The 25,000-nt window shown below is 45.3% G+C and overlaps 4 protein-coding genes across 5 annotated transcripts in view; 2 read left to right on the top strand and 2 right to left on the bottom strand.

The window, feature by feature from the left end:
* LOC133970953 (voltage-dependent P/Q-type calcium channel subunit alpha-1A-like) overlaps window positions 1-484 on the top strand; it is a 47,906-nt gene extending 47,422 nt beyond the window's left edge. The window contains exon 40 of the mRNA XM_062408116.1: window positions 246-484. Coding sequence (XP_062264100.1) covers window positions 246-358 — 113 coding nt within the window. The 3' untranslated portion in view covers window positions 359-484. The remainder of the gene's footprint in view (window positions 1-245) is intronic.
* Window positions 485-1,222: 738 nt separating this feature from the next.
* Window positions 1,223-15,334, top strand: LOC133971029 (voltage-dependent P/Q-type calcium channel subunit alpha-1A-like). 2 transcript variants are annotated; one of them, XM_062408200.1, is made up of 7 exons: window positions 1,223-1,588; window positions 2,891-3,000; window positions 3,093-3,226; window positions 5,201-5,314; window positions 9,075-9,291; window positions 9,517-9,932; window positions 10,958-15,334. In XM_062408200.1, exons 3-7 carry the CDS (start codon window positions 3,152-3,154, stop codon window positions 11,765-11,767), a joined length of 1,632 nt encoding a protein of 543 aa, XP_062264184.1. In that variant the 5' UTR covers window positions 1,223-1,588; window positions 2,891-3,000; window positions 3,093-3,151; the 3' UTR covers window positions 11,768-15,334. The 2 variants fall into 2 exon arrangements, with proteins under 2 accessions (XP_062264184.1, XP_062264185.1); XM_062408201.1 differs by lacking the exon at window positions 1,223-1,588 and having other exon boundaries at window positions 2,438-3,000.
* Window positions 15,335-17,111: 1,777 nt separating this feature from the next.
* On the bottom strand, window positions 17,112-18,217 carry ier2a (immediate early response 2a). The gene has a single exon (XM_062408699.1). The coding sequence runs from the start codon at window positions 18,120-18,122 to the stop codon at window positions 17,586-17,588; it is 537 nt and encodes a 178-aa protein (XP_062264683.1). The 5' UTR covers window positions 18,123-18,217; the 3' UTR covers window positions 17,112-17,585.
* A 3,284-nt stretch (window positions 18,218-21,501) lies between these two features.
* Window positions 21,502-23,441, bottom strand: gstt2 (glutathione S-transferase theta 2). Its single transcript, XM_062408686.1, has 5 exons — window positions 23,225-23,441; window positions 22,552-22,639; window positions 22,237-22,387; window positions 21,974-22,150; window positions 21,502-21,889 (listed from the first exon to the last, which is right to left on the bottom strand). Exons 1-5 carry the CDS (start codon window positions 23,346-23,348, stop codon window positions 21,743-21,745), a joined length of 687 nt encoding a protein of 228 aa, XP_062264670.1. The 5' UTR covers window positions 23,349-23,441; the 3' UTR covers window positions 21,502-21,742.
* Between the last annotated feature and the right edge of the window lie 1,559 nt (window positions 23,442-25,000).

The raw sequence follows: 25,000 nt of genomic DNA, 5'->3' as shown, positions 1-25,000 counted from the left end.
CTCTACAGTTCAATTGATCGTATCTTCCATTGTTATCTCACTAATAGAAACTTTCTCCTTTCTGTCTGTTTGTTTTCGTGTCTGTGTGTCCTCCCTCTCACCTTTTGCCTGGATGGTACTGTTCATCTTGCGTGCATGCATGTCCACGTGTCTGACTTTGGGTTTGTCTATGTACTTGGGGCATGGTTGTACGTGTAACTTCCTGTGTGTGCATGCATGCGCCGTGTGGCGTTGAATATGCCTAGGTGGTGTTGACAAGCACCAGATGGACGCCGAGCTGAGGAAGGAGATGATGGCGATCTGGCCCAACCTCTCCCAGAAGACTCTGGATTTGCTGGTGACGCCGCACAAGGTGTAAGTGGAAAGAGTCCCAGGCGCAGCAACGCGGCTTGGATGCAGGCCCACCCTGCGACGCCCTCGGCGCTCCGACGTTTGTTTTCTCTTCACGCCACCCGAGGAACCGCTTCTCTCAGCCAGTCTCTCTCACTGCTGCACCCTCTGAATCAGCTGGCACATCGCGCCCCCCCCCCCCCCCCACCACCCTCCCACACACACACACACAACCTAACACCTCTTGTCTGTCGAGACATATTTATATCATGGACATCAGCAACAGAAGCATAAGTAGTGTACGGCTAAGAGTCGTACACTACTCAGTCAGCACTAGACAGCTGTATACACACAATCCTCTGCTTCAGCAACAGAAAGCACACTCACTAGCAAAGCCCCCCCCACACACACACACACACACACACACACACTAGTCGGAGACCCCCAGCTGTCTGTGCCTGAGATCAGAGGGTGCCCTACTATAGATCAACTCTCTATAGATGTCTTTTCACTCCAGGGGCAGTCAGTTCTGTGGCAGCAAGTGGCTGATTGCATGAAACAAAAAAAAAAATACTGTGCATTCAAACTTTGAATTAGACGGAGAACAAGTGCACATTTGCATGAAATTTGCGATGAGCATTGTTAGGAGCTGAGACATTCAGTATATATTGAGAATGAATTTGCAATCAAGTCCAAATATTCATTTTCAAACACAGTTTTTATTGTGTTGTTATTTTTGTGTGGTTCTTATGATCGCATGTTTACCAATTCCTGGACGCGACCGCGTTTCGTTTTGTTTTGTTTTGTTTGTTTTGTTTTGTTTTGTTTTGTGTTGTTTTGTTTTGTTTTGTTGTGCCTTTTTCATGCATGAGATCGTCCGTTATCGTCCGATTTGACATCTGCTCAATATAAGGTTAAACAAAAGCCTTTAAAAAAAAAAAGTGACTGAAGATTTTTTAAACAATATCAATCTGTCTCTGTGAAAAGACCTTTTGCTCAATGTTCATGTGTGTGTGAGATGTGAGATGTGAGATGTGAGGTGTCGAGAGCGAGTGTTTTTCCTGTGTGCATGCATCACCCCTCTCTGCCATTCCTTGCGCTCAGGGTCCATTTCAAAGGGTCTAATCTTGCAGGGTAACTTGTCATTCTCTCAGCAGCGACAGACCTGACAGTGGGGAAAATCTACGCTGCCATGATGATCATGGAGTACTACCGCCAGAGCAAGATCAAGCGCTCGCAGGCTCTTCGCGACGAGCAGGTATTGTCGTCTTCAGGCAGAATTAAGCCTCCCGCTCGACCTGCATCCGACCCTTTTAAAGGCAGACTGACGCTCTGAAATCAAGGCTGCAGGGCTGCTGCCCCCATTCATACGAGCCTGGGCTGTGACAACCCCTGTAGATCAGGGAAGAGTCTTCATGCAGTCACATAGAAAAGTCCACACAGGGGGGTGAACACAAAAAACTTCACAATCTGCTTCCTCCTTTTACCAACAGTAGAAACCATGCTGCCATCTGCTGGACAAAGTCTGTCGCCTTTCTCTGCTGCAGTAACAATAGCTTCCGAGTAGACAAACACATGATTCATACTCATAACAATAACCCAGTAGTTGTTTTTAAACTAATATGCATATTGTTCCAGTTTATATGCTTGTGACTTCAGGGTTTTATGTTCTAGCAGGCTGAGATGTTGTCACAGCCCCTAAGGTGCCCGTTCCTCAACATCATGGAAAGCTCTCGACCCTCTCTCGTCTCGAACCGCTTGTGAAGACGCCTTCTCACTCCCCATAATACAAGTGTTCATTGACACCATACTTCGATTTTGCACATATAGATTCAGGAGGTTTGGATTTGAAACAAGGAAGGAAGTTACTTGTTTTCAAATCACAAAGCTCAAAAGTAAAGAATGTGAAGGATTTAATTTGACATTTCCTGGGGATTATTTATCCATCTTGCATGTGTATGAGCACATTACAAAAGGGGTGAGGTGGTCATTAGGTGTTACTGTACTGAAACACCTGCACTGTACTGTACATCCTAAGTGTATGACGGATAATGGTATGGCTGAATGCAGGGTTTCATTCTTGACTTGTCCCATCATGCATTTTCACCTGGTTCATGTTCCCTCCCACAGGGTTTGTGCAGTGTTTTTCTGCCACGATGTCCCCCACCCTGAACGAGGGCCCCTCTCTAGCGCCCCCCCTCAGTAGTATTCTCTTCAGCTTTCTGCATCCACATCGCAGTATTTAAGTCTTGACATGAAATCCAGAATAATTACTGATCAGTCCTATCGTTCGGATCCTGAGCTACTGAGTGGGTGAAGTCCTGTTTGGGCTTTTCAGTATAAGGGCCTCTATGGATTCAGAGTTGGGGATCAGGACACATAGGACTGTTATGTCCCAGAATGCACCAATCTCCTCCTCCAACCAGCTTCTAGGTATCCGAGAGCCACCCCCATTACCCCCTTTTCTACGTCCCTGCTGCTCGTGCTCTGCATCTTTTCCTCCGCATCCCTGTCAGTCTGCCTGATAGCTGGCGACGGCCATGTTGTATATCTCACACAGAATCGAACGCCATTACTGTTTCAGCGCGTGGAGCCTCCTTCCCCCACCCAGGATGGGGGCCCGGGACTTAACAACGCCCTCCCTCCACCTGAGACGACTGTAAACAGCCTGTGAGTTGAATGTTGCTTGCGTGTTTGACATCACAGGAGGCAGACCATTTATGGAAGACCTATATGTATGTGTGTGTGTGTGCGCGCCATAGGCCAGTGGAGGGGGGGGGTCCCGGAGAGCACTTCATGGGTGACGGCCCGTGCTCAGGAGATGTCCCAGAAAGTTGGCAGCTGGAGCCCAGAGGGACACCCTGAGGATGGCCTGGGAAGCATGAGCAACTCTCAGGTAGACAGCTCTCACACACACACACACACACACACACACAAACACGCACACACACACACACACTATACAGACCACAAACATGAAAACATCCTTGTCATATACCAAGTTTATGTGAACAAGTACAAACACTTGATCCATTCAGCATTTGTTTTGACTTTCATGTCATTGCTACCAAATGAACCAAAGCAAAGAGGAGCACTGGAGGACACTGAGGGTAAAATGAAATGTGATACATGTTGTGTCGCAAACTTCTATGGAGAGCAGAGTTCCACCGGGACATCGCGTTTGTGTTGGTGCTCTTTAGAACTGCGGTTAGAACTAAAACACAGCAAGCCTGTTGCTGATCGGGGCATCGACTTGATTCCTGCTTCCCAGTCCCGTCAATGTTATCTTACACATGAGCTTGAGGTGACCCTGGTCAGTGTGAGAATGAACCACACGCACGTGAGAGACATGGCCACGGTTATTTCACAGTGCGGACGCAAAAGTGTCCCGGGCCACAAAAAACGATATTATTTGGTCTTCATGAGCACAAATCACAGGCGTGTTTATTCGCACGTTGGGCGGGAAAGTGAGATCCAATTACAAGTGATCCCAGGAGATCACTTGTAATTGGATCTGTTAATACCAGGTCTGAACAGGGCAAAGACATTTGTTCAAACTGACAATGGACTGGACAACTATCTCACCGCGGCCCAAAAAAGAGAAGCTCACACGCTCTCATCTGTCCCACCTTGTTGCCTCGTAGATCGTTTTCATTTCTCGCAATCTGTCTCGCCTCAATTCTGACGTTACTGGTGATATAGCGTTGACCATTCTTTGACTGGTTCCATCCCACAGACATCTTGTTTTGAACACAACTTTCTATCTGAGTGATTTTTTCCTTCACCTGTGTGTTTGCTCATTGTGTTGGGAGTCTGTCTCGCGGCTCATGTGTCCGTCTTCATTCCTTTAAACCTCTCTGCTTGTAGACCCCCCGAGCGGCTGACAGGTTATCGGTCAACACAGTCACGCTGCTCCATATCAGTCAACAGAGGTCGAGAGAAGTTTAAAAGTTAAAAATGGAATCACACTAACATCCGGCGATATGAGACAACAAACTAAAATGAGCAGTAAGCAATGTACTTGAGTATAAGTAAACTTTTCTATATGAGGAAGTACTTAATATATTTAAAGTACTCAAAGTAAAAGTACTTTCGGTGTGTTTCCTCTTCCCTAATGCAACAGTCCAGTACATCATTCTGGCTGAGTCTCGTGGCATTTTCCTCACCAGTGATGGAGGCGGGGTCTAATGTTACCTGTGCGCTCTGATTGGATCAGGGAACCTGTTTCCCTCTCATTACTGATTACTTTTAAAGATATAGAAAAACAATGTGAAGAAATATGATGTACAAGAGGGGGGTAGAGTACAGATACTTGCTGATATTTGTAGTGGGCTAAAAGTGAAAATAAATCAACATAAGTATAAGTATGTACTTGAGTACAGTAGTGTAGTAAATGTACTTAGTTACATCCCACCTCTGCTGATCAGATGTCTTTTTTTCACACATTCTTTGAGCTGCATATGATTCTCCTCTCCGATCCCTTCCTGCTCTGACTCACCAGCTCCATCTGGCATAAACAGAGAGCCTCCACCTCCCTGTGCCAGCATCCGCTTGCTGCTCAGTGTTTGACAGCAAACACACAACTTTGGTTTGGGAAAAACTCTCAGTCTTCTCCACATAAAACCTCTCTTTTTTTCCATTCATCCCACAATTTAAAACCAAAACAACAAAGAAAGTGGCTAAATCACTCACCCCACACACACACACACACACACACCCACACACTCATCAGATTCTCCCTCTGACTGCTTCTACCTCTCTGAGACCTGAGCTTTCTTTGGATAACAAACTTTCCCCCACCCCCCTGCTCCCCTATCAGTTTTCATGGCAGCCAGTCACACCATCTCCTGCTCTCCTGCTCTGTTTGCAGACGGTAGAGATGAGAGAGATGGGGCAGGATGGTTACTCGGATACTGAGCACTTTCCACCAATGGAAGGCCACGGCAGGGCCGCTTCCATGCCCCGCCTCCCAGGCGACAACCAAGTGAGCAGCATTCTCACTTTTCCACTCTCGTTCTATTCCCCCTCATTACGTCCATGTTCCTCATTTCCTTTTGTTTGAAGCGATCACAATCACAAAGGTCTGACTCGTTGCTTAAAGACGTGTTGCTGTGGTCACTGGAATTCATGTTGGAGAAGGTTCAGCACAGGGTTAAAGGTCCAGACTATTAGGTTTAGGGGAAAGGGATCTATTGGCAGAAATTCAATATAAAAAATCCTAGTGATGTGGTCACTTGTGTCTTTCATCTAAATTGTATGAATTGTTGTTTTCTTTACCCTAGAATAGGCCCATTATATTTAAATACTTTATATTTACATCAGGGCTGGGTCCTCTCTACGGACGCTGCCATGTTTGTTACAGTGGCCTAAACTAAACACCTTTTGAGTTTCTATAAGGGCGTTGTGGCCTAGGGGTAGAGTGGTCGTCCTCCAACAAGAAGGTTGGCGGTTCAATCCTCACTCTTTCCTATGCATGCCGAAGTGTCCTTGGGCAAGATACTGAACCCCTAATCACCCCCCGCCCCCCAAAAAAATGGCCCCTCATAGATGTTGAATGCACTAATTGTAAGTTGCTTTGGATAAAAGCCACTGCCAAATTACATGTACATTACAGGTTCGGAAGTGGAGGATGAGGTTAGGGGTATTCAGCTGCAACGTACAACTTCACCACTAGATGTCACTAAACTCTACACACTGAACCTTAAAAGGGATTTCATCTAAATTAAAGCAGTTTGGGGCCATGTTGCATTTTCAGCCCCAACAACAACCTGTAATGGGAAAATCATTTTGCGTGGCCGTCCTGTCCTGACGATATTTCAGCCTAAAACATGAAAATGTCTTTGTTGAAACTCCAAACTTGAATTCAGAAGCACCACAGCGAGGCAAAGTTCGACCTTCTGTTCCTTTTCTCTCTTCTTCTCTTATTCTCTTCTCTCCTCTTGTCTTTATCTCATCCTACCGCCTGCATGGACGTTTTTTTAACATTTGTCGTCCCGTTTTCCATCCAACACACTCATCCATCAATGTGCGCACACAGGTACACACACACATGCAGTTGAAACACTTTTCTAACCCCTATTATTTACAATTTTTTTGTCAGAACCCTGATTCATTTATCTTTTGTTGATCTTCTACTAAACTGTCTCTTCCTTCCCGTTAAGAATGTTCTGCCTCTTTTACAATTTTGGGGGCTGTTTTTTCAACCAGGACTGGAACCAGCATGATATTATATGTTCCAAGCGTGTGTGTCTGCGTATGCGAGTGTGTGTGTGTTGTGCAGTACATATTCTTTCACACTGTTCCTGTCACATTGTTGTCTGCCGTTTGACTGTTGCAGTGTGTGTGTGTGTCCGCCTGTGAATATGCGTATCCATATCCGTGTGTCTCTTTGCTGATTGTCGTCATTGCTGTTGTTGTGACCACGGTGCCGTGGAGTGAGCTTTCTCATGGTGAAATTGTGTGTGTTACACTGTTCTGGCTCCAGCCGACCTCAGTGTCTGTGGTAAGTCTTTCTCTTCCACCTTCACTGCTGCTTCGGTGTCTAATCAGACTCTCTCTCTTTCCCTCCTCCTCTTCCTGTCTCTCTCTTCCCTCTCTACACTCTTGCACCCCATCTCTTTTTGGGTCAAACCACAACTGACTCTCCTTGGTTTTTACTTATATTCCTCTGTACCACTTTTTTTGTCTTTCTCACTGTGTATCCATCCATCCCTGTCTCCCTCCCCTCTGCCTACCTCTCTTGTTCTTTGTGTATCCTCCATGTGTGACTTTGGTGTATTTGTGGCTCTGTGTGTGTGTGTTTGTGTGTGTGTCTTCTCTGTGCTCATACAGCAGCGGAGGAGAGGGAAACAACGTGGCAGTAACCTCAGTGTATGTACCCTGTCTTCCCTGTCTCGTCTCTCTCTCTCTCTGTCTGTTTTCTCTCCCCTTCACTCTCACACACTCTTGAAACTCTGAGATTTCCTTATTTACAGTGTCTCCATGTTGTGTCTTTATCATTTCTAGGCCAGAATTTATATAGAGTTTCTAAGTTTAACATCTTTTCAGCATGACCAACTCTGGTGTCAGCCCGACTTCCAAACTGACCCCAGCATCCGTGGCTACGTCTCTAATGCACTTAACATAGAGAGTTTGGAACTGGGCCGAATTCTGCATGTCCCCTCTTATTATCAATGGCCACTGTCCTGTGGCCTCTGTTTCTCTCTCTCTCTCTCTCTCTCTCTCTCTCTCTCTCTCTCTCTCTCTCTCTCTCTCCCTAAGCTGCTGCTGCTATTGCTTTGTCGCTCTTTGTCTTCATGCCTGCCTGCCCGTCCATGATGGCGTTGTCAATGTTTCCTGTCTGTGTCCAAGTCTCCATTTAAACCTGCATGCAAGCAAATTGTTGAAATGCATTCAAGTGAGTGGTTGTGGTTTTATTTATATGTGTGTGTGTGTGTGTGTGTGTGTGTGTGTGTGTGTGTGTGTGTGTGTGTGTGTTTGTGTGTGACTGAGAGAGAGAGAGAAAGAGATGAATGAAGAATGTTTTGGATATCTGTGTGCATGAATGGATATGTTGCTGGGATTCTCAGTGCTACTCCAATGAGGCCCTATATTCTGGTGGTTTCTCAACATCTGCCAACCCGTCACATGTCAGTGACACAATAACTGGAAAACTTGGCAAGCACAGCTGCCAGAAGGAGCTAGCACTGACGCAGCCTGATGTGGTTTACATGCCCAGGTCAGCTGCTCATGGCACCATAGGCTCTGTCCTGCTGTCCCGCCCCAGAGCGTGAGGCCTCTTGTGGGCCAGGGACCCAGGACAACCCCTATGTACCTGCATGGCTGGAGGAAAGCACGCTGAGGCAGAGCAGACAAATAAGAGTTTGGAATGTGCCATGTTCGGGGAGATGGGGGGGGGGGGGGGGGGGGGTGGTGAGGATGGAGGAGTGTTGCAAGTCGTACTGACCCTTCTTCCCCTTTTTCTCTTTTCACAAAGCAAGTAACAGAAGCATGGAAGGCATGGCCGTTTGCCATCATCTCTTTTATTTGATTTCTTTTTCTCCTATACCTTTTTCTCCCTCTGCATCAGGGGTCGGCATTTACTGTTGTTTCAGCCCTGAGTCAGTTTTTCTTAATATTGTACATTTGAGGCCTAGCACAGGTTTACATGTGAAGTGGAAAAACATCCAGGTTGGTGTTTTAGTCTTTTATAGTTTATCAATAGCCAAGGATTTTATGTCTGATTAATTTTGGTGGTTTTATTCAATTTCTGTTATTTGTCTAGTTACTTAATTAGACATTAATGTATACTGGTGCAAAAATAAGGGATGTTATTGAATATTCAATGGGTGATTAAGTCCATATTGATTTAAATATTATTCCACCCATCTACAGTGGGTGTATGAAAGACTCTAGGGCCCAAATAATTGTGATGGTGGGGCCAAATTCTGACCCATGGGTTTCTTTTTGCCGACCCCTGCCAAATAAGCAATATACAGTGTCAATATTCTGGAAATGGCATGATTGGAACATTATCTCTAATGTGGGAGTGTTTGATTTGTGAAGGAGGGGGATTCATATTAAGAAACGGACCCAATTCACACACATGCACACAAAGACACACAATACATTGTGTCTCTTAACTCCATCGCTCGCAGAAGACACCGAGTCAAAAAGCAAAGGAAACACCTCTTGTTGCCTCACTCCACTTTCTCTCCCTCTGTCCCCTGTTGGTCTCTCTCTCTCTCTCTCTCTTTCTCTCTCAGCCCATCAACGACAGCAGTCCCATGAAGCGCTCAGTCTCATCGATGGGCCACAGCAGGACTGGGCGAGGCCACAGAGACAAAGGAGGGGCAGAAGACTACAACATGGACCGGGTGATACCTGAGGAAGGGAGGACTTCCAGACACGGACACCGACGAAAAGACCGGAGCCACCGGGCGTCCGAGAGGTCCCTCTGCCGTTACACGGAGGCCGACACAGGTAGGACAGACACACACACACACACACACAAACAAACAACTATGGGCAGTAACGTGAAGGTTTGACAGATGCCATGACCACAACTATTCAGTGTAGAAGCTGCATTAGAGCAAAACTAAAGATAATTTTCTCTATGATGTCATATTGTGTATCTAATATTATCACAATCTTTAGTGTTTTCACCACACCTCACCCCACTGACATCTCCGACAAACATCCCATCAGGCCTGGGCACAGACCTGAGCACGACCACCCAGTCAGGCGACCTCATGTCCAAAGAAAGGGATCGCGACAGGGATCGTGGACGATCCAAAGACCGCAAACACCACCACCACCATCACCACCACCACGGCTCCGTGGACAAGGAGCGCTACGTGGCGGAGCGAGGCGGCGAGTACGGACACAGGCACACCCGTGACCGAGAGCACGACCGGGAGCACGACCGGGACCATGACCGGGAGCACGACCGGGACCACGACCGGGAGCACGACCGGGACCACGACCGGGAGCACGACCGGGACCACGACCGGGACCACGACCGGGACCACGACCGGGAGCACGGCCGAGAGAGGGAGAGGGAGAGGGACCGCCGCTGGTCACGATCGCCCAGCGAGGGTCGTGAGTGCATGACACACAGACAGGTGGGCTTCTGTGTACTTGTGTGCATGTAGTGTCTAGTGTGAGATTGATAGACATTGCGGTGGTGGAACACATTTTCTGTGTTATGCTGAAAATGATAACACAGGGGCCTCTAGTTTGATGGAGGTTCTCTGGTGCAAAATGTCAATAATGTCCTGGACGTAAACTAGAGGCCAAAGAGTGTTGTGTCCCCTAACATGACACAGGGTTTGACAAGTAAGTACAAATGCAGATGTTATTTCTGCTCCAATGTTTCAGCAACCAAACAAATATGCATAAAAATGTATATTTGACTGCTGCCCCTATCTTCCCTGCCTGAGTGTTTTTGGATTGCTCTCTCTCGTTCCCTCACTACCTTTCCTTTGACAACCTCCTTTACGTTTTAGACTGCATTAAAATAGAAAAACACAAAGGTATGATTGTCGTACGCTCAAAAACTATTGTGATGCACAACATTCAGCCTAATATGTTTCTGAAGAGTAATTCTCTTTCAACTGGAAGATTTTTCTCCCATTTGAATTTCGATTTGAAAAGTAGCTCCTTGGAACTTGCTGTCACACAGCTCGCATCAAGAAGTTTAAAGCCAAACACATTTGATGTATGTCTAGTCACCATATTTACCCTGTGCCACATTTGTTGCTCCGGAAATCAACCCTTTACCCTTCTTTTCTCCTGTCGTCTTTTGTTTTCTCTCCTCTGCGTGACGTGTTGCTTCTCTGTGTTTGCTGCTGTTTGGAATCCACATCTGCTTCGTTTCTGTTTGGATGCATCACATTTCGACACTCCTCTCCTCCACTCCACTGACATTATGACTGGTGCTTTTACTCATATTGTTGCTGTGGTTATTGTTGTGTCTTCTTACTTTTCTATCGGGACTCCTCCTGCTGTCTCTCCACATTGAACTCTTTCTTTCCCTTTCTATTTGTTTCACACTCCTCTCTCTCCCATTCTCTACTTTATTCTACATGTTCTGTCGTTGAATTCGTGGTACGTTCTTTTTATTTGCTTTATTCCACTTTTTGTGTAGGGCAGTAGTTCGGTCAGCGGAAGTCCTGTCCCCTCAACTTCGGGGACCAGTACGCCACGTCGAGGTCGTCGACAGTTGCCTCAGACCCCCGCAACACCCCGGCCCCATGTCACTTACTCCCCTGTGGTCCGTAAGGCCATGCCCACCCCACCTGCAGGGCCACAGGGCAGACCACCTGCCCCAGCCCCCCGACGCTTCTCTCCTGAGCCTCCCCAAGGCCAAGGCCCTCCCCACACTGGCCTCCCATCCACCCACCATGCCACCGCGCGCCAGGGTCATCATCCACCGCCTCGTTGGGGAGACACAGGTGGAGGAGGCGGCTCCGTGGAAGGGGATGCCTGCTTCTACAACCAGGACTACGAGCCCCACCATGAACCACCTGCCTATGAGCAGAACCCCATACAGGGGGGCAACCCTCATTCACACGGCGTGGCCAACCACCCACTGCCGCCTCCTCCACAACCACATCCACATAACCCCCATCCCCTCCCTCCGCCCCAGCCACACCCCGTAAACAATCCACACCCTCATCCGCCGCCCCACCCACAGCCCACTCGCACCTCACCTAGGACTGTACACCACGCGCCTCCTCCCACCACTGCCCTGACTGGGCCTGTGCAGGGCCAGGTGCAGCCTGCTGCCCAGCGTCGCCTACCCAATGGCTACCGCTCCTCCTCACCTTCCACACATCCCCATGGACCTCCACATACTGGGCCTCACAAGGTCCCCCCTCCAGCTGGGCATCCTAGGGGGCCCCGCAAGGGCCTGCATGAACCCTACAGCGAGACTGAGGAGGACGACTGGTGCTAGCCTCTGGGGACTGGGGAGGGGCGTAAGGAAGAAAAAAGGTCAGATAGATGGACTGAAAGATGGACAAGAGAAGCTCTCAGCCGGAGCAATGACTGCCAAGGGAAACCACGACTTTTTCTTTCTTGTCGATTCAAATCAATTTTCCCTCTCCTCCAGTGCTTGGCATGTCGCAGCGATGGCGGGCTAGGTAAAGGGAGGGGTGTCAGGATGAGGGGATGGAACAGGAATGCTGAGGCAGGATCTGGAGAAACTAATGGGTAAGAGGGGGATCACAAACCACCTCCATGTTCTGCTGGCGTTGTTGTTGCATTCATTCTCTTGATGCCAAATGAGACCAGCCTCAAACTGCAAAATGTTAAGGATGCAAGCAGGAGGGGTGATGGACACTAGTCTTTGTGTGTCTTAAATTATGCCTCTGGCAACGAGCTACAGCCACTTACAAGATGTCAAGAGTTGCGACTCGACAAAAGACGCTTTACAGTCAGAGACATGAACGACCACTATTTCTTTTTCTTTTTTTGCCTCTCTAAGCTAATGCCAGTTAAGTTAGCCGCGAAAAGAATGGAATCCAACCCTCCCAGCCACCAGTTGAATATTGATGAGTTTTATCATCTGTGTTTTTAAATAAGAACAAAACGGACAATTTGCCATCCACCTGTAGGAGGTGAGAAGGCTAAGTGGGTGGGAGAGTTGGGGAGCGTTGCACGGGGTTGATAAGTCTCTCAGTCAAAATCTAGAGGACAGGATGGGGTTGTTTTTGGGGATGTTTACCCCTGTCCTTAGAGAACACCCTCCTCCCTGAAACAATTTAACCAACCTCAACCAATGACCTAAAAGAGAAGAATAACACAAATGTGGAGACGGGTTTCAGAAACGAAAAAACAAACAAACCAGTAACTGATTTCTGCAGTATCTCTTCTATTCCTGCAGCTGCTTCTTCTTCTTCCTCCTTCTCTTCTACTTCTTCAAAACATCGAAGCTTGAATCTTCTGTTGCACCCCACACAGCTTCGTTTGTTAGACTTGCGAAGTTGTACACCCTCTGGAATCCTGCATGAATGATACAAAAAAAAAAAATGAATCGCAACAATGAGAATCTACTGTATGTGGGGGGGAAGTTTTCCTCAGTCCTTTCTGTTGTGCTCAGTAGGGTTTCTCTTTTTGTTTCTTTGGTTTAAAAAAAGAAAAAAGCCTTTCTGTTTCTATCTCTCTCTCTCTCTCTCTCTCTCTCTCTCTCTCTCTCTCTCTCTCTCTCATCTGTTTGACATTCCTCTCTCTGATTCCTCTCTCTGTACCTTCACCCACACTCAAATCAAGTGGCAGAAGGACACGGGGAGATCGGAGAGTTGCTGTTTGTAAACTCAACAGAACAAAATGATTACTTTTTGCTTGCTTGTCTGTATGTTCTGTGCCAAATGCTTGCCACTGATTCAGCTGGAATTTGCACATATTTTTGTGGAAGTAACTTTTTGTAACTAAGGTGATGAATCCTAAAGTGATACACTGGGAAGCAGGGTAACGTAAGGCGGTGAAGAAAAAAAAAGTGAGGTGTCAATGTTGGTGGGCAAGTTTGACAAATTAGTAACATCTCAAAAGTCTTCCAGGGTTTTGGGTTAAAATAGAAACATCAGAGAGAAAGAGACCAATAGAAAGGAGAGGAACTCGTCATTGTTGTTTTCTTTGTTCCTGATTGTCATAATGGATAAACAGATGATATAATAACTTTAAATGATCATGATGATCTTGATAATGAGGCAGATTCTCCATGTTTTATATATAAATATATATTGTTTTTCGGTGCGTTTGTTTAATTTTAAGCTCAGCAAATCATTTTTCCAACCCACACTTGCATCGTGGGAGAATGGGTATGCAGGAGGGAAAACATGCATCAATGATAAGCAGTCAAAAGGCTAATGAACTTTAGAATATAAACAGTGGATGGAATTGATATGGCTTCACCACTGGTTTCTGAATTCAAATAAGAAAAGTTTACCCTCCTGCAGCTGCTCAAACAGAGTCCCTCCACTTGTGACCAGTAGGTGGCAGTGTCAGACAAAACAGCGTCTCCCCCTTAACTCCACCTCAGAGTCAGAGCTGTTCCACACTCATCAGTTCATTCTCTCACCAGTAACACCACCTCATCTGTGCTAACACACAGGTGACTGACACTTCCGATGGGTTGGAAAAAAAAGATTTCTGGGCCTTGTCAGGAGCCTGGGGGGGGGATAAAAAAGAACTATGTCATGTGTGTTTCACTTCTATATATCTTTATTTCGATCTGCGTGTTTCTCTGTGTGCCTCAAACTAACACTTGTCGTCACTAACACACACCACTGTCAGCCCCATCGTTATTTTGATTTATGTATTTGACCAATATTTTACCTGGAGGCCTATCACATGTTGACCAGAGAATGCACCGAAAAAATTGAAAAGATAAAAAAAACTGCCTATTAGTGTCTTTCCAACCTCAGTGGAATGTCACAGACGAGTATATTTTCACATCACTACACTTAAAATCAGAAAGCACACTAGGTATGTAGCTCCTGGTTGTGTGTGTGTGTGCGTGTGTGTGTGTGTGTGTGTGTAGATGTTTTTATTCCTGTGATTGCTTTGGTTTCTAATTCTTGTCTCCAGAAATCCTTTTTAAATAAATCTTATGATTTTTCAGTCAAATCATTGTAACAATTCTCGTGAGTCTGTGTGTCCGTATGTGTGTGTATGTGTGAGAGAGTTATGTCAAAACCCCCTGATTGAATCATGTAAAGCCCATAACATTCACAATCCATCTTAGTGTCTATGCTGCAGTGAAATCCACTAACACGCTGATTAACCACACAAAGTCTTCAAAAAGCAATGTAAAGCCGCTACTGAATAAAAAACTGACAAAAAAAAACATTTTTAAGTACAAAAGAAAATCTAAAAAAATATCTAGTTCCAGAAATGCATGTGCTATGTGCATGCCACACCGTGGATTAACAGTCATCTTCAGGACATAAAAGAAAAAGCAGATTAATGAATTCAGAGGAATACAAACAAAAAAAGATATATAAATAGATAGATGTTTTTAAAAAGCAACGTTTCCTTTTTTCCTTCTATTTTTGAGAACAAAAAAGGTGAAAAACTGAAAAAAAAAAAATGTCTAAAGAATGAAAACACAAAAGAGACTTTGGTTAGAGTCAGAGTCTCGTTTTTTTCTTCTGTTACATGGGTTTGAGGCACAACACAACCATGTTCAGGACACCACAAAAAAAGGAACTGTTTTTAATGGAAAAAATATATATAAAGAAAAGAAAGTGCAGTTCAGAAAACGGTGTATTCTCCCTTCTACTTTTTGTGGGGGTCAGGGGGCGCAGGAGGAGGCCACATCTGATGATGTAATCATTATAACTGGCTGTGGAACCTTTGAGCTCTCACTCTGTCCCTCTTCTCTCTCTCTCTCTCTCTCTCTCTCTCTCTCTCTCTCACTCTTTATCTGTCGCACTCTCAACCTGTCTCACCGCTATTTCTACCAGTGCATTTTGTAATTCCAAACAGAACTCTTCCTAAAGAATAAAATCCAGAGAGAATGCACACCGTCTGGCCTCATTTTCTTGTCCTCATTTTTGCTCTACTCTGCTTTTTACTGTGAGGTGTTTGTGTTGTTGGTGTGTGAGGCTAATACTCTGTCCTAAAGGTAAGTTAAATAAGTTTTTATAAATGTTGTATTCATACATGGGCGCTTTCACAACCGGCAGTCCAGGACGTGGTCTAAAAAGACATGTAGGTTCATGTCTTACAGTTTGTTTGTGTCTCGTATTGTGATTTAAAGTGTTTAGAATTAAGTGGTGAGTTTGCATGTTGCAGCTGAACATCAATTAGCCTCCCCTTCCAAACATAAAAGAGAATCTGTGGTAGCTTTCAGTTGTCATATAAACTCAAAAGGTGTATAGTTTGTCCAGTCTGGGCTACTGTAAAAACACTAGGGTTATTTAATATTCAATTTCTGCCAATAGATCCCTTTCACCTAAATCTTACACACAGGACATTTAAGGAGTGCAATAAAGAAAGTTGTGTACATGCACAAAGATGTAGACGGGCATCTGGTAGTCCTTCTGTTTGAGTGGATCCACAAAAGGTTATTTTGGTTCAGACTAAGGTCTGGAACAAACAATGTTGGTGTGAAAGCCTCCTCAGTAACGTGCACTCTATAATTTAATCACAGCTTCTTCCTGTAAAACACTGAAGCTGGAGACACAGTTGATGAGTTTTGAGTAGTGAAACTGAACTAAACGGAAACCTTGAAGGTTATGAAACCAAAACAATGAGTTGTGTTGTGCATAAAACACCCCGTGGACTGCCTGTCATTAAATACCTGGTATTTGTTAGAATAAAAAGATTCATGGATAGTTTGCCTGTGTGAGAGCAAGGGGCCGTGTTAGAGAGAGGCAAAGGCAGATGCATCTCACCTACATACCATGGGTGAAAGTGCATGCGTGTGTGTTTGAGTGTATGACGTGTGTATTTTCACAGGCATGTCCAGACGGTTCCGGCCTCTCCTCAAATCCCAGCTCCTGTGTGTACACAGACAGAGAGGCTGCTCTGATTTCAGCCGGAAGAACGAGCGGCACAGTTGGGGCCTCGGGGGAGAGCTCACAGTCTCGCGGCAGACACACACACAACACACACAGGCACTTCCCCCCACATTCCTGTCTCTCTGTTTTCCTGGGTTAGCCCCCTTCCCCCCAGACACACACAGCCACCCGGTCACACACCCCCCACCATGCAACCCGTCTGTGTTGCTGTGTCTAGTATGCACCGCATTCAGAAATGTAAAGAAAACCTTAATGTGCAATAAATTGAGCCTATCGTCTATGCTTAAAAATATTGCAATGCTTGATCTTTATTTTAAATAAGAATCTGTTGATGTTAAAGAGGTGGGCTTAGTAAACAAACGTTATCTAACCTTGCATTGCGGAATTTTAAGTCACATGAAATTGTATTAAACACGCTCAAAATTATATCAAAATACAGTTGGTTACATCTACCTGTGGTACTCCATAAGTAATATATTTACTTTTGCCTTAACGTGTGCTCGGTCTAAACCAATGATTGTAGCCCCCACTAAATAAAGGGCCCCAGCCAGGGGACCCCCAATTGTCCCCAGTGTTTCTGGCAGCCCACTGGATTGTCCCTGCTTTTGTCCTACAAATCACTGTGGGGGGAAGGAAACTAACTTCTTCACACCCGAACCAGCTTCCTGTGTCCCACACACAAAAACCACTTCCCTGAATCCAATCTCCCCCCACAAACATAACACGGTTTCCCCTCGATATCACACATAAGTTAAAAATAACACACCACTCAGGTTTCACTGGCAAGTAGAAAAGGTTTAATAAATACTGAGGTAGTTGCAGTCATTGAATGTTTTGTACACATTTGCAGTCATTGAATGTTTTGTACACATTTGCACTCTCTGGTCAGCACGAAGGCCTCAACACAACAACACATCTAGTAGAGTTTAAAGTGCCCGTTCAGATGTTCATGTAGAGTTCAGTATTGTCCATTTAGGCCGTTTCAGAGCCTGGTCCGGGTGGAGCACCACTTCAGCTGCTCTCCTGCAGACTTGAGCTCGTATTTGGGTCTGAAGTCACCGAGGACCTCTCGTCGGCCGCTTCCGGGATTCCTGGAGCATGTACCGGCTTGTTCGGAGTCACGTCCGGGCCCGGGGGACTCCACCACCCCCGCGGTGTTCATCCCTGTGACCCCTCGGGTCCTGGCCCGCTGTCGGGTGCGTTCAGGCTCATGTGGGAAAGGTTCATATCCCCCCCTGGTTCTGGGTTTCAACACGCAGCGATGGCTCTGTGTATGGGCATGGGGGCCGGGTGCGCTCCCAGGCCGCTGCAGTTCACATAGTCCATGAGAACCGGGCTGATATGCAGCTGCTGGGGGCAACTCGCCGGCTCCAGTTTCGCTTTCTTACAGGGGAGGAAGTACGGCTCGACGGCAGCCTTGCCGCGTCTCTTCCTCGACGGTTGTGCCGGGACAGTGACGCTCGGGCACCGGTTCTCCTTGTCCTCCTTGCGGGAAACGACGACCTCCTCCAGGGGTAAAGTCCGGAGCGAAGCGGGACCCTGGAGCTCCCCACAGGAGGACTCCGTGTTCTCTTCCGCCGCCGCCTCGGGGTGTTGTTGTTCGCATCCGGGCTCGACACACTCCGCGGTCGCCTGGGCCTCGTGGTAGATGTCCCGGGCGGACTTCATGACCAGGGTAAGCAGGAGGCTCCGGTGCAGGCGGAGACCTCCTCTCTGGCTGCGGGAACTGTACAGTTTCCCCAGAGCCACGACCATAATCCTCTTGGCCTCGGCGCTGACCTCCATGTTTTCAAACTACAACAACAGGAAGCGGTTCTTTCGCGTCGCACGTCTCTTCTCTCGTGATTCACGCGCAGACACAACACCCAGCGGCCGCGCGACTCGATTTTTATCACCTCGCTGACGTTACCCGGGCGTCACGAGAAAGCGCCCCGCCCACGGGCCTGACCCCGGTGCGAGGTTTCAAACAGCCCCGCAACAACTGGTTAGACAACTGCGGCTATTTTTAAATGCAGTGTCCCGTGTCCACACATGTTTACTGATCTGAACACACAGTGGAAACACAAAGGAGACTGGTGGCAGTGAGTGACTCACACTCATAACCGGTGCTCATTCAAACTTGAGGTGCAAACAGCAGGAAAACACGCACCGCACACGCACAGGTTCGTGCAGCTGCCCTTATTAGGGCTGTGCATTGACTTCCCTTCATAGTGGGAAAAAACATTTTCCCAACCTTCAAGGGATATGTCACCGAAAAATGTAAATGCACTCAATATCTACTCACCACTGTGCCGATGGAGGGGCTTGTGAAGAGTATGAGTCAACAAAACCTTTTAGGAGATTCAGGGGTAAACACTGCTGAAGCCAATTCCTCCAAAAAAACAGAAAATATAATCCCTGACCTTCAAATTCGACTTGAAACCAGCATCATTATCACCATGTTTGAACAAGTTTTAAGACTGAAACCACAAGCAAATAGAAAGCTAACCCACTTCCTAATTAAGACAACAACTTCCTCTATTTTTAACAACACATGTGTTGCAAAAAGTCACAACGGGTGTAAATACAAAAACACACTGTGAAACGGACAGGACACAATAAAGCGAAGAGCTTTGCTTTAGATCAGTTCTTTGTGGAGTGATTGAAGTCTGTTACTCGTCAGTGGGGATGGAACCTTTTTGGACCCACCGGAAATATTTCCTTGGTTCGTTTTTCTAAAAATTCTGTATTTGCACGTGTTCTGACCTTCGGCGCGGGAAGGTCGTCCAACATATGAAGGCTCTTTCTTAATTTGCAGTGCATTGAGCTCTCTCTCTCTCTCGCCACCGTATTTGCCTCATCAGGACCAGGCATTGCCTCAAGGTCCACTGGTACTGACAAGGGCCCTGGAAAAGGTCAAAGGAGAAATTGGAAATAGAAATATCAATGAAAGTACTACATATTTAAATATTACAAAAATATACACAATGTAAACAGGATACGTACATTGTGAACTATATACAGCTTTTAACAGAACGTACATGTGTAGGATGTAGAAGGATTTCGCTAAAGACGTTGAATTGTACATGTAGAAAATGATTATTGCTCATTATACATGACGTTCAACCAGAGCAAGTTTAAGGTGCCGTCAAAGGACGTGGTGCATGTGGTTGACTGGGCTGGTTGTGAAGGAACGGCCGGTGATACATCTCCTTCGGACACATTCGTTTTAACATCTCACCGACACAGTTATTGTCTCATTAGTGAACAACCTAAGGGTTCACTATTTACAGTGTCTGACTTTTTTATTTTGTATAAATACTTTGATAGACCTCTACATTTATGTTAGACACTCTTTTCATCTGAGGTTTGTAAATATTCAACATGCGGCATCTATTGCACGTCTATCTGTCCTGGGTGAGGGATCCCTGTCCCTCTCTGAGGTTTATGTTTTGTCCCTGTTAATGTTTTTTGTTTTACTCTTGTTGAGGGTTTAGGGGATCGGAGGATGTCGGATCTGGTTAAGCCCTATGAGACAAACTGTGATGTGTGAATTTGGACTTTAATAAAAAATAAAAATAAATAAACGATTGCTTTCAAAAAACAGTAAATAAAGGTAAATTTGAATGTTAAAAGACATGTTTCTGAATCATTTACAAATTCTAAGTTGACTGTCTGCAAAGAGCTTTTTGATGAACAGACGTTGAAGCAGATATTTCGGTCCATGTTTAGTCTCTCTCCCCCGAGGAATGAAAAGCATTCCACTGCCCCAGCTATCTGGAACAGCCATTGATGGCTCTCCTCCAGTCTCCCCCATCCCCCTCCCCCAGTGTCTTACTTCCTTTAGCAGGAAAAAAGAAAAAGGAGGAGGAAGGGGGGGTAAACAGACATATGCCCATATTAAGCACATCCGTCTCCTGTGGCACATTCAGAGGAAAACCCATGACGTGTGTGGGAGCCCTTGTTTCCGGGAGCCATTTAAAGCAACAGCAGCAGAGCATTGCGTCAGGGCCTGACACTTCCCTGAGAACCATATTTGGGCAATGGAATCCATTCCCCCAGTTTGTGTGGAGGTTAGAAACAGCACTGTGATTTCACTAGTAGCTGGAACTAGTAGTTTCAATGGGTGTGACATCATAACAACTGTGTGGTCCTTCTCTCCAGCATCAGTCTGGAGGGGGGGGGGGGGGGGGGGGTGTCCCTGCAGAGTTTAGAGAGTCTTTCCATTTCATAGCTGTGCTCACTTCCAGAGGATTGTTTGTTGTGCAGCTTATTGTTTCTGGTGCGGTGGCATTTTGACAAAATAAGACTTACAGAGGAAAACAGGCCGACGTCTGCGTGTTTTAAAAACATGATTCAACAGTAAGAACTTGTCTTTGTGGACAGAATGCATCAAAACGAACTGGAATGTGACCGTCCCTCATGTCTAGACGAGTGGTTGCATCCCCTACAACGAACCTACTGAAATGCACGGTCACACTGGTCATGGGTTCAAAGCATCAACTTTTTCAGAGGGGGATTTGGAGTTTGGTTCATTGTTGAGTGAGTCTTCAAAATCCCATCACTGACAAATAGCGCCCCCTGTGTTCATTTCATTTCATTGCAGCCATATTGCGTTACATTATGTGCACGTTGGAGAGGACGGAACACAGAAGTCACATGTAAAGCTGAGAGAAGAGTGAGTCACCAGATAGTTTGCTGGGCCTGCAGTATCTCAATCATTTAATTCATCCAGACTGATTTCTAATGACTCTTCTGCATTTTACATATGTCCGGTGATATGGCTTCTGTCAGTGGGGTCCACACCATTTTACCAATGCCATCAGCCAATGCTTTGTAATCTCATACCCGTGCAAAACGTTATCACCTTTTTGAAATGCTAAGATTATTGTGCCCCACATCTGAAGAACTATTTAACTACCAAACTATAGTGTAGTGCATTTTTCCCCCAGATCTTTCTGAACCAGGATTTGATCGCCCACATTCGGACAGACAATGCCACGAAATCTGAGTTGAGCGAGTTAACCGGTCAGAAGCTTGTCTTTCACAGTGTCTAATTGAATTTAAATTATATAAGTATACTGCAAAATGAAATGTTCTTATCATGATATTGTGCAGGCGGAGGAAGGCTTAGAGTCCATGAGGAGTAAACGTGCACTCTCTCGCTCAAACAAAAAATACACAAATCAGCTGATTATTTAATAAATTAAAAAATTTTACATCCAAAGATATGAATAAAACATTTGTTGTAGTAGTCAGGACACTAATGCCTAAAGACAGCCATGATCCATGTGTCACGATCAACCAGATTATAGTTAAACGATGATGACGAAGATGATTATGATGAAGACGATGGGCTCCTCCTTCAGGGTGGCTCTCGACGATGCCCCTCCGTGTCACTGCAGTGGACCCGCCCTGTGATCATGTCATAGCTTGGCCTTTTGGCGGTCCCTGACGCCGTACAGAACTGCGTGAGCTTTGTCGAAGGCGTCCCCGACAGCCGCCTGAACTCTGCTCCTCCACATCTGCAGCTTAGGACGATCGAGCAGGACGTCTCTGCCACCCCCCATAGGCTGCAGGGACACAGGTCGACTCAGGTTAGCAACAGCAACTAACTTGACTAAATCAGCGGATCAATGTCTCTCCATCAATCTGACCTGCATGAGCTCGCAGACGGCGAGCAGATCAGCCACGGAGATGTCGTCCCCACAGAGGAACGGCTGCCTGCGAAGGTACATGGACTCCAGCTTGTCCAGCGTGTCATCGAGCTGAGACAGAGCCCGATTCAGGTGCACCTCGTCCACCGGAGAGCCCGACTGAGCTGGGAGCAGAAACTGAGGCGGGTGGAGACAGAGGCAGTGTTGATCAGTTGTTAAATTATAGATATTTATAAATATCAGCATCAGACATGTGTTGGTACCTCCAGAATGAAGACTTTAGCAGCATGTGGTCGTGTGTAGCTGTGATGCCAGGCTGTGTATTCGTCCACTCTGGCTCGTCTCTCTGGCTGTCGCGGATACCAGTGCTCTGGGACATCATACTGGTTGGCCAGGTACTTCAGGATGGCATCACTGCAACACACACACACACACACACAGAAAACACATAAGGAAAACACTATAATTAGATATAACATAGTGACAGTAATGAGTTTGATCTGGAAACAGTCGGTCCATGTCGTCAGTTCAAACAAATATGTAAGTGTTTGTGTTTCTGTGTGTGTCTGTGTGTTTACCTCTCAGTGAGGACAAAGCCATTATCAACCATGACAGGAACCTTCTGCATGGGATTCAATTTAGTGAAGTCTTCAGTCCTGTGCTCCCCTGTAAAGTCCATTCAGAAATCAAGTGGTGTTACAAAAAAACGCCACACACAGCACTAAGACAGACATTTCAACTTTAACAGGAAGTTGTTAAGCAATCAATCAAATTGTATTTGTATAGCCCATATTCACGAATCCCAGTTTGTCTTATAGGGCTTTATAAGAAGGAGCAACGTCTTCTGCCCTTAACTCTCAACAAGGGTCAACTACAAAAAAAAATAATATTGTGCAAGTGCTATCTCAGCGTCAATTACGTTAAGTAAACAATAGTGAGCAGATCACGTGACACCGTAACATTTGTTTACCAGTGTATTCACGTGACGAACTTTACAGATTTCACTCCCTCAGTTGCGTTTCACCCGTTTTGTTGTTGTACATTTGAAACTTGACTCGTGCAGGAGGTTTGTTCTGCCCCCCCCCTGCGACAGGAGTGGGGCAAAGTTCTCGGGGGCAAAGGTCACGACTAAGGGAAAGTGTGCGCGAGCAGAAAAAGCAGCGACCGTGAACCCGACCTCAGTACCGACCAGTCAGTTGGTCGGTTCCCTCAGTGACAGCAGGTTGTGGTAATGGTTCGCGTTGGACCCACCTTTCCTCAGAGCCACCGTGTGGACGTTGTGCGGGATTCGAACGCAGTTGAGGAAGATGTGCAGCGCGCGGCATGGCTGCGACAACAGGTCCAGGTACACCTTCACCGGCCCAGCTGCCGCCATGTTGCCAGAGAGGAGTTTCACCTCGCAGCGACTGGAAATGATCAAAAATCAACAGACGCGTCACTTTTATTATCCATAAACTGCAGCTCTTCTTCTCCTGCGTCTGCACGACGTGAGCGGCTCCCGGGCGCCCTCTGCTGCCCGCTCCCCACACTGCAGCAGCTCCAGGTCCAGAGTACATGTTTAGGTGTAATATAGATAAATACAAAAATAACTCTGTGCGAAGATAGATAGATAGATAGATTACTTTATTCATCGCCGAAGGGAAATTAAGTCGTCATAGCAGCCGGTACATTTGAATACAATACAATACAATACAATACAATACAATACAATACAAAAAATATATATTGAGGTAGAAAGAATAAAAACAGAAACACAAGTTAAATAGGTAGATAAGGTGGAGTGGAGTGCAGATATGATGGTAATGTTATTGTTAGACAGTATATAAAAAATAGTACAGTATATATAGTATATAACATAATACATGCAAAGATACATACAATACCATATATGACAAATATAATTCAAATTCATCAGTATAGATATGTATTCTAATGAAAACACACAATACTTTTAATTATCAAAGGTTTCAATGAAGAAATATATTTAAGAAAATACAGAATTTCTAGATTTGATGTCCAGATTCACATGGTTACATTTTTTCTCCCAACTTGCGTAATGTTAATTAACATTTTAAAAACTTTAACATTCAGGGATCCAAAAAGTTCCTCACACCTGCAAAATTGCAATGACACTGCCTCAAAAGATAATGCAGTTACTATTATTAAAAATTCATAGAAATAAAATAGTAATACAATAACTATTTTAGTAAATGCACAGTTGCCCTGCACTGTCAGCACCTCTCACAAAGAAGTCTACCGCCACCTGGTGGCACAACAGTAGAAACAGTACGAGCTTTCGTTATTTACAGTAAATTAGGGTCGGTATGTTTGTGTCTGCTGTCAGCACCTGCTCTCCACAACCGTGACAGGCCATGTTTACTTATACCTGCATGCAGGTGGAATGGTTGTCCCTTCCAGGTAGTGCAACACTTCGCTCCATATACTGGAACACTTACTCCACATCATATGTGATATGTGTTAATATAAACCATATTGATACTATATATCATTTTATAAAATTATAATGTATTTTGCACACTCTGTCTAAATATTCTTACAATCATGGTATATTATATTATCTATTGTATAGTAAAATACTTATTTATTATATTTATACCTCTACTATATATCATATCATATTATATCATACTCTTTGTATATTCTTTGTATATATAAGTCTATACACATATTTATACATGTGTACATGTTATTATTATTATTATTATTATTATATTAACTTTTATTATTATATATACTGTTGCTGCCATTACTACTATATACTGCTATTATATTGGTATAATTACTATCATATATAAAGCACAAGACAAAGATGAATTCCTTTCTCAATGTGTATTTCAGATGAAACTGCGCTGGTACATCTGTCAAACAAACGCCATCACTTTTTAAATGTACGTTTTTTTTTCTACAAGGTTATGACTTGATAAAGTTTGCCTCCCAAATTTATACCTTTTAGCAAATTTAATCAGTCTGTTATCGGCATTGAAATTTGTCACAGAACTAAATGTT

Source organism: Platichthys flesus, chromosome 16 (assembly GCF_949316205.1).
Source record: "Platichthys flesus chromosome 16, fPlaFle2.1, whole genome shotgun sequence".
Classification (NCBI taxonomy): Eukaryota; Metazoa; Chordata; class Actinopteri; order Pleuronectiformes; family Pleuronectidae; genus Platichthys; species Platichthys flesus.
Note: the sequence above shows the minus strand (reverse complement) of the source record. Positions and strands in the feature narration are given on the sequence as shown.

What these genes read in the sequence shown, in the direction of transcription:
- ier2a (XM_062408699.1), bottom strand. Translation starts at nt 18,122, where the DNA reads ATGGAGGTCAGCGCCGAGGCCAAGAGGATTATGGTCGTGGCTCTGGGG.
- LOC133971029 (XM_062408200.1), top strand. Translation starts at nt 3,152, where the DNA reads ATGTCCCAGAAAGTTGGCAGCTGGAGCCCAGAGGGACACCCTGAGGAT. An exon ending in GAAGCATGAGCAACTCTCAG is followed by an intron (nt 3,227 to 5,200) that starts GTAGACAGCTCT and finishes CTCTGTTTGCAG; the next exon opens with ACGGTAGAGATGAGAGAGAT. An exon ending in GCCTCCCAGGCGACAACCAA is followed by an intron (nt 5,315 to 9,074) that starts GTGAGCAGCATT and finishes TTTCTCTCTCAG; the next exon opens with CCCATCAACGACAGCAGTCC.
- gstt2 (XM_062408686.1), bottom strand. Translation starts at nt 23,348, where the DNA reads ATGGCGGCAGCTGGGCCGGTGAAGGTGTACCTGGACCTGTTGTCGCAG. An exon ending in CACGGTGGCTCTGAGGAAAG is followed by an intron (nt 22,640 to 23,224) that starts GTGGGTCCAACG and finishes TGGACTTTACAG; the next exon opens with GGGAGCACAGGACTGAAGAC. An exon ending in CTAAAGTCTTCATTCTGGAG is followed by an intron (nt 22,151 to 22,236) that starts GTACCAACACAT and finishes CACCCGCCTCAG; the next exon opens with TTTCTGCTCCCAGCTCAGTC.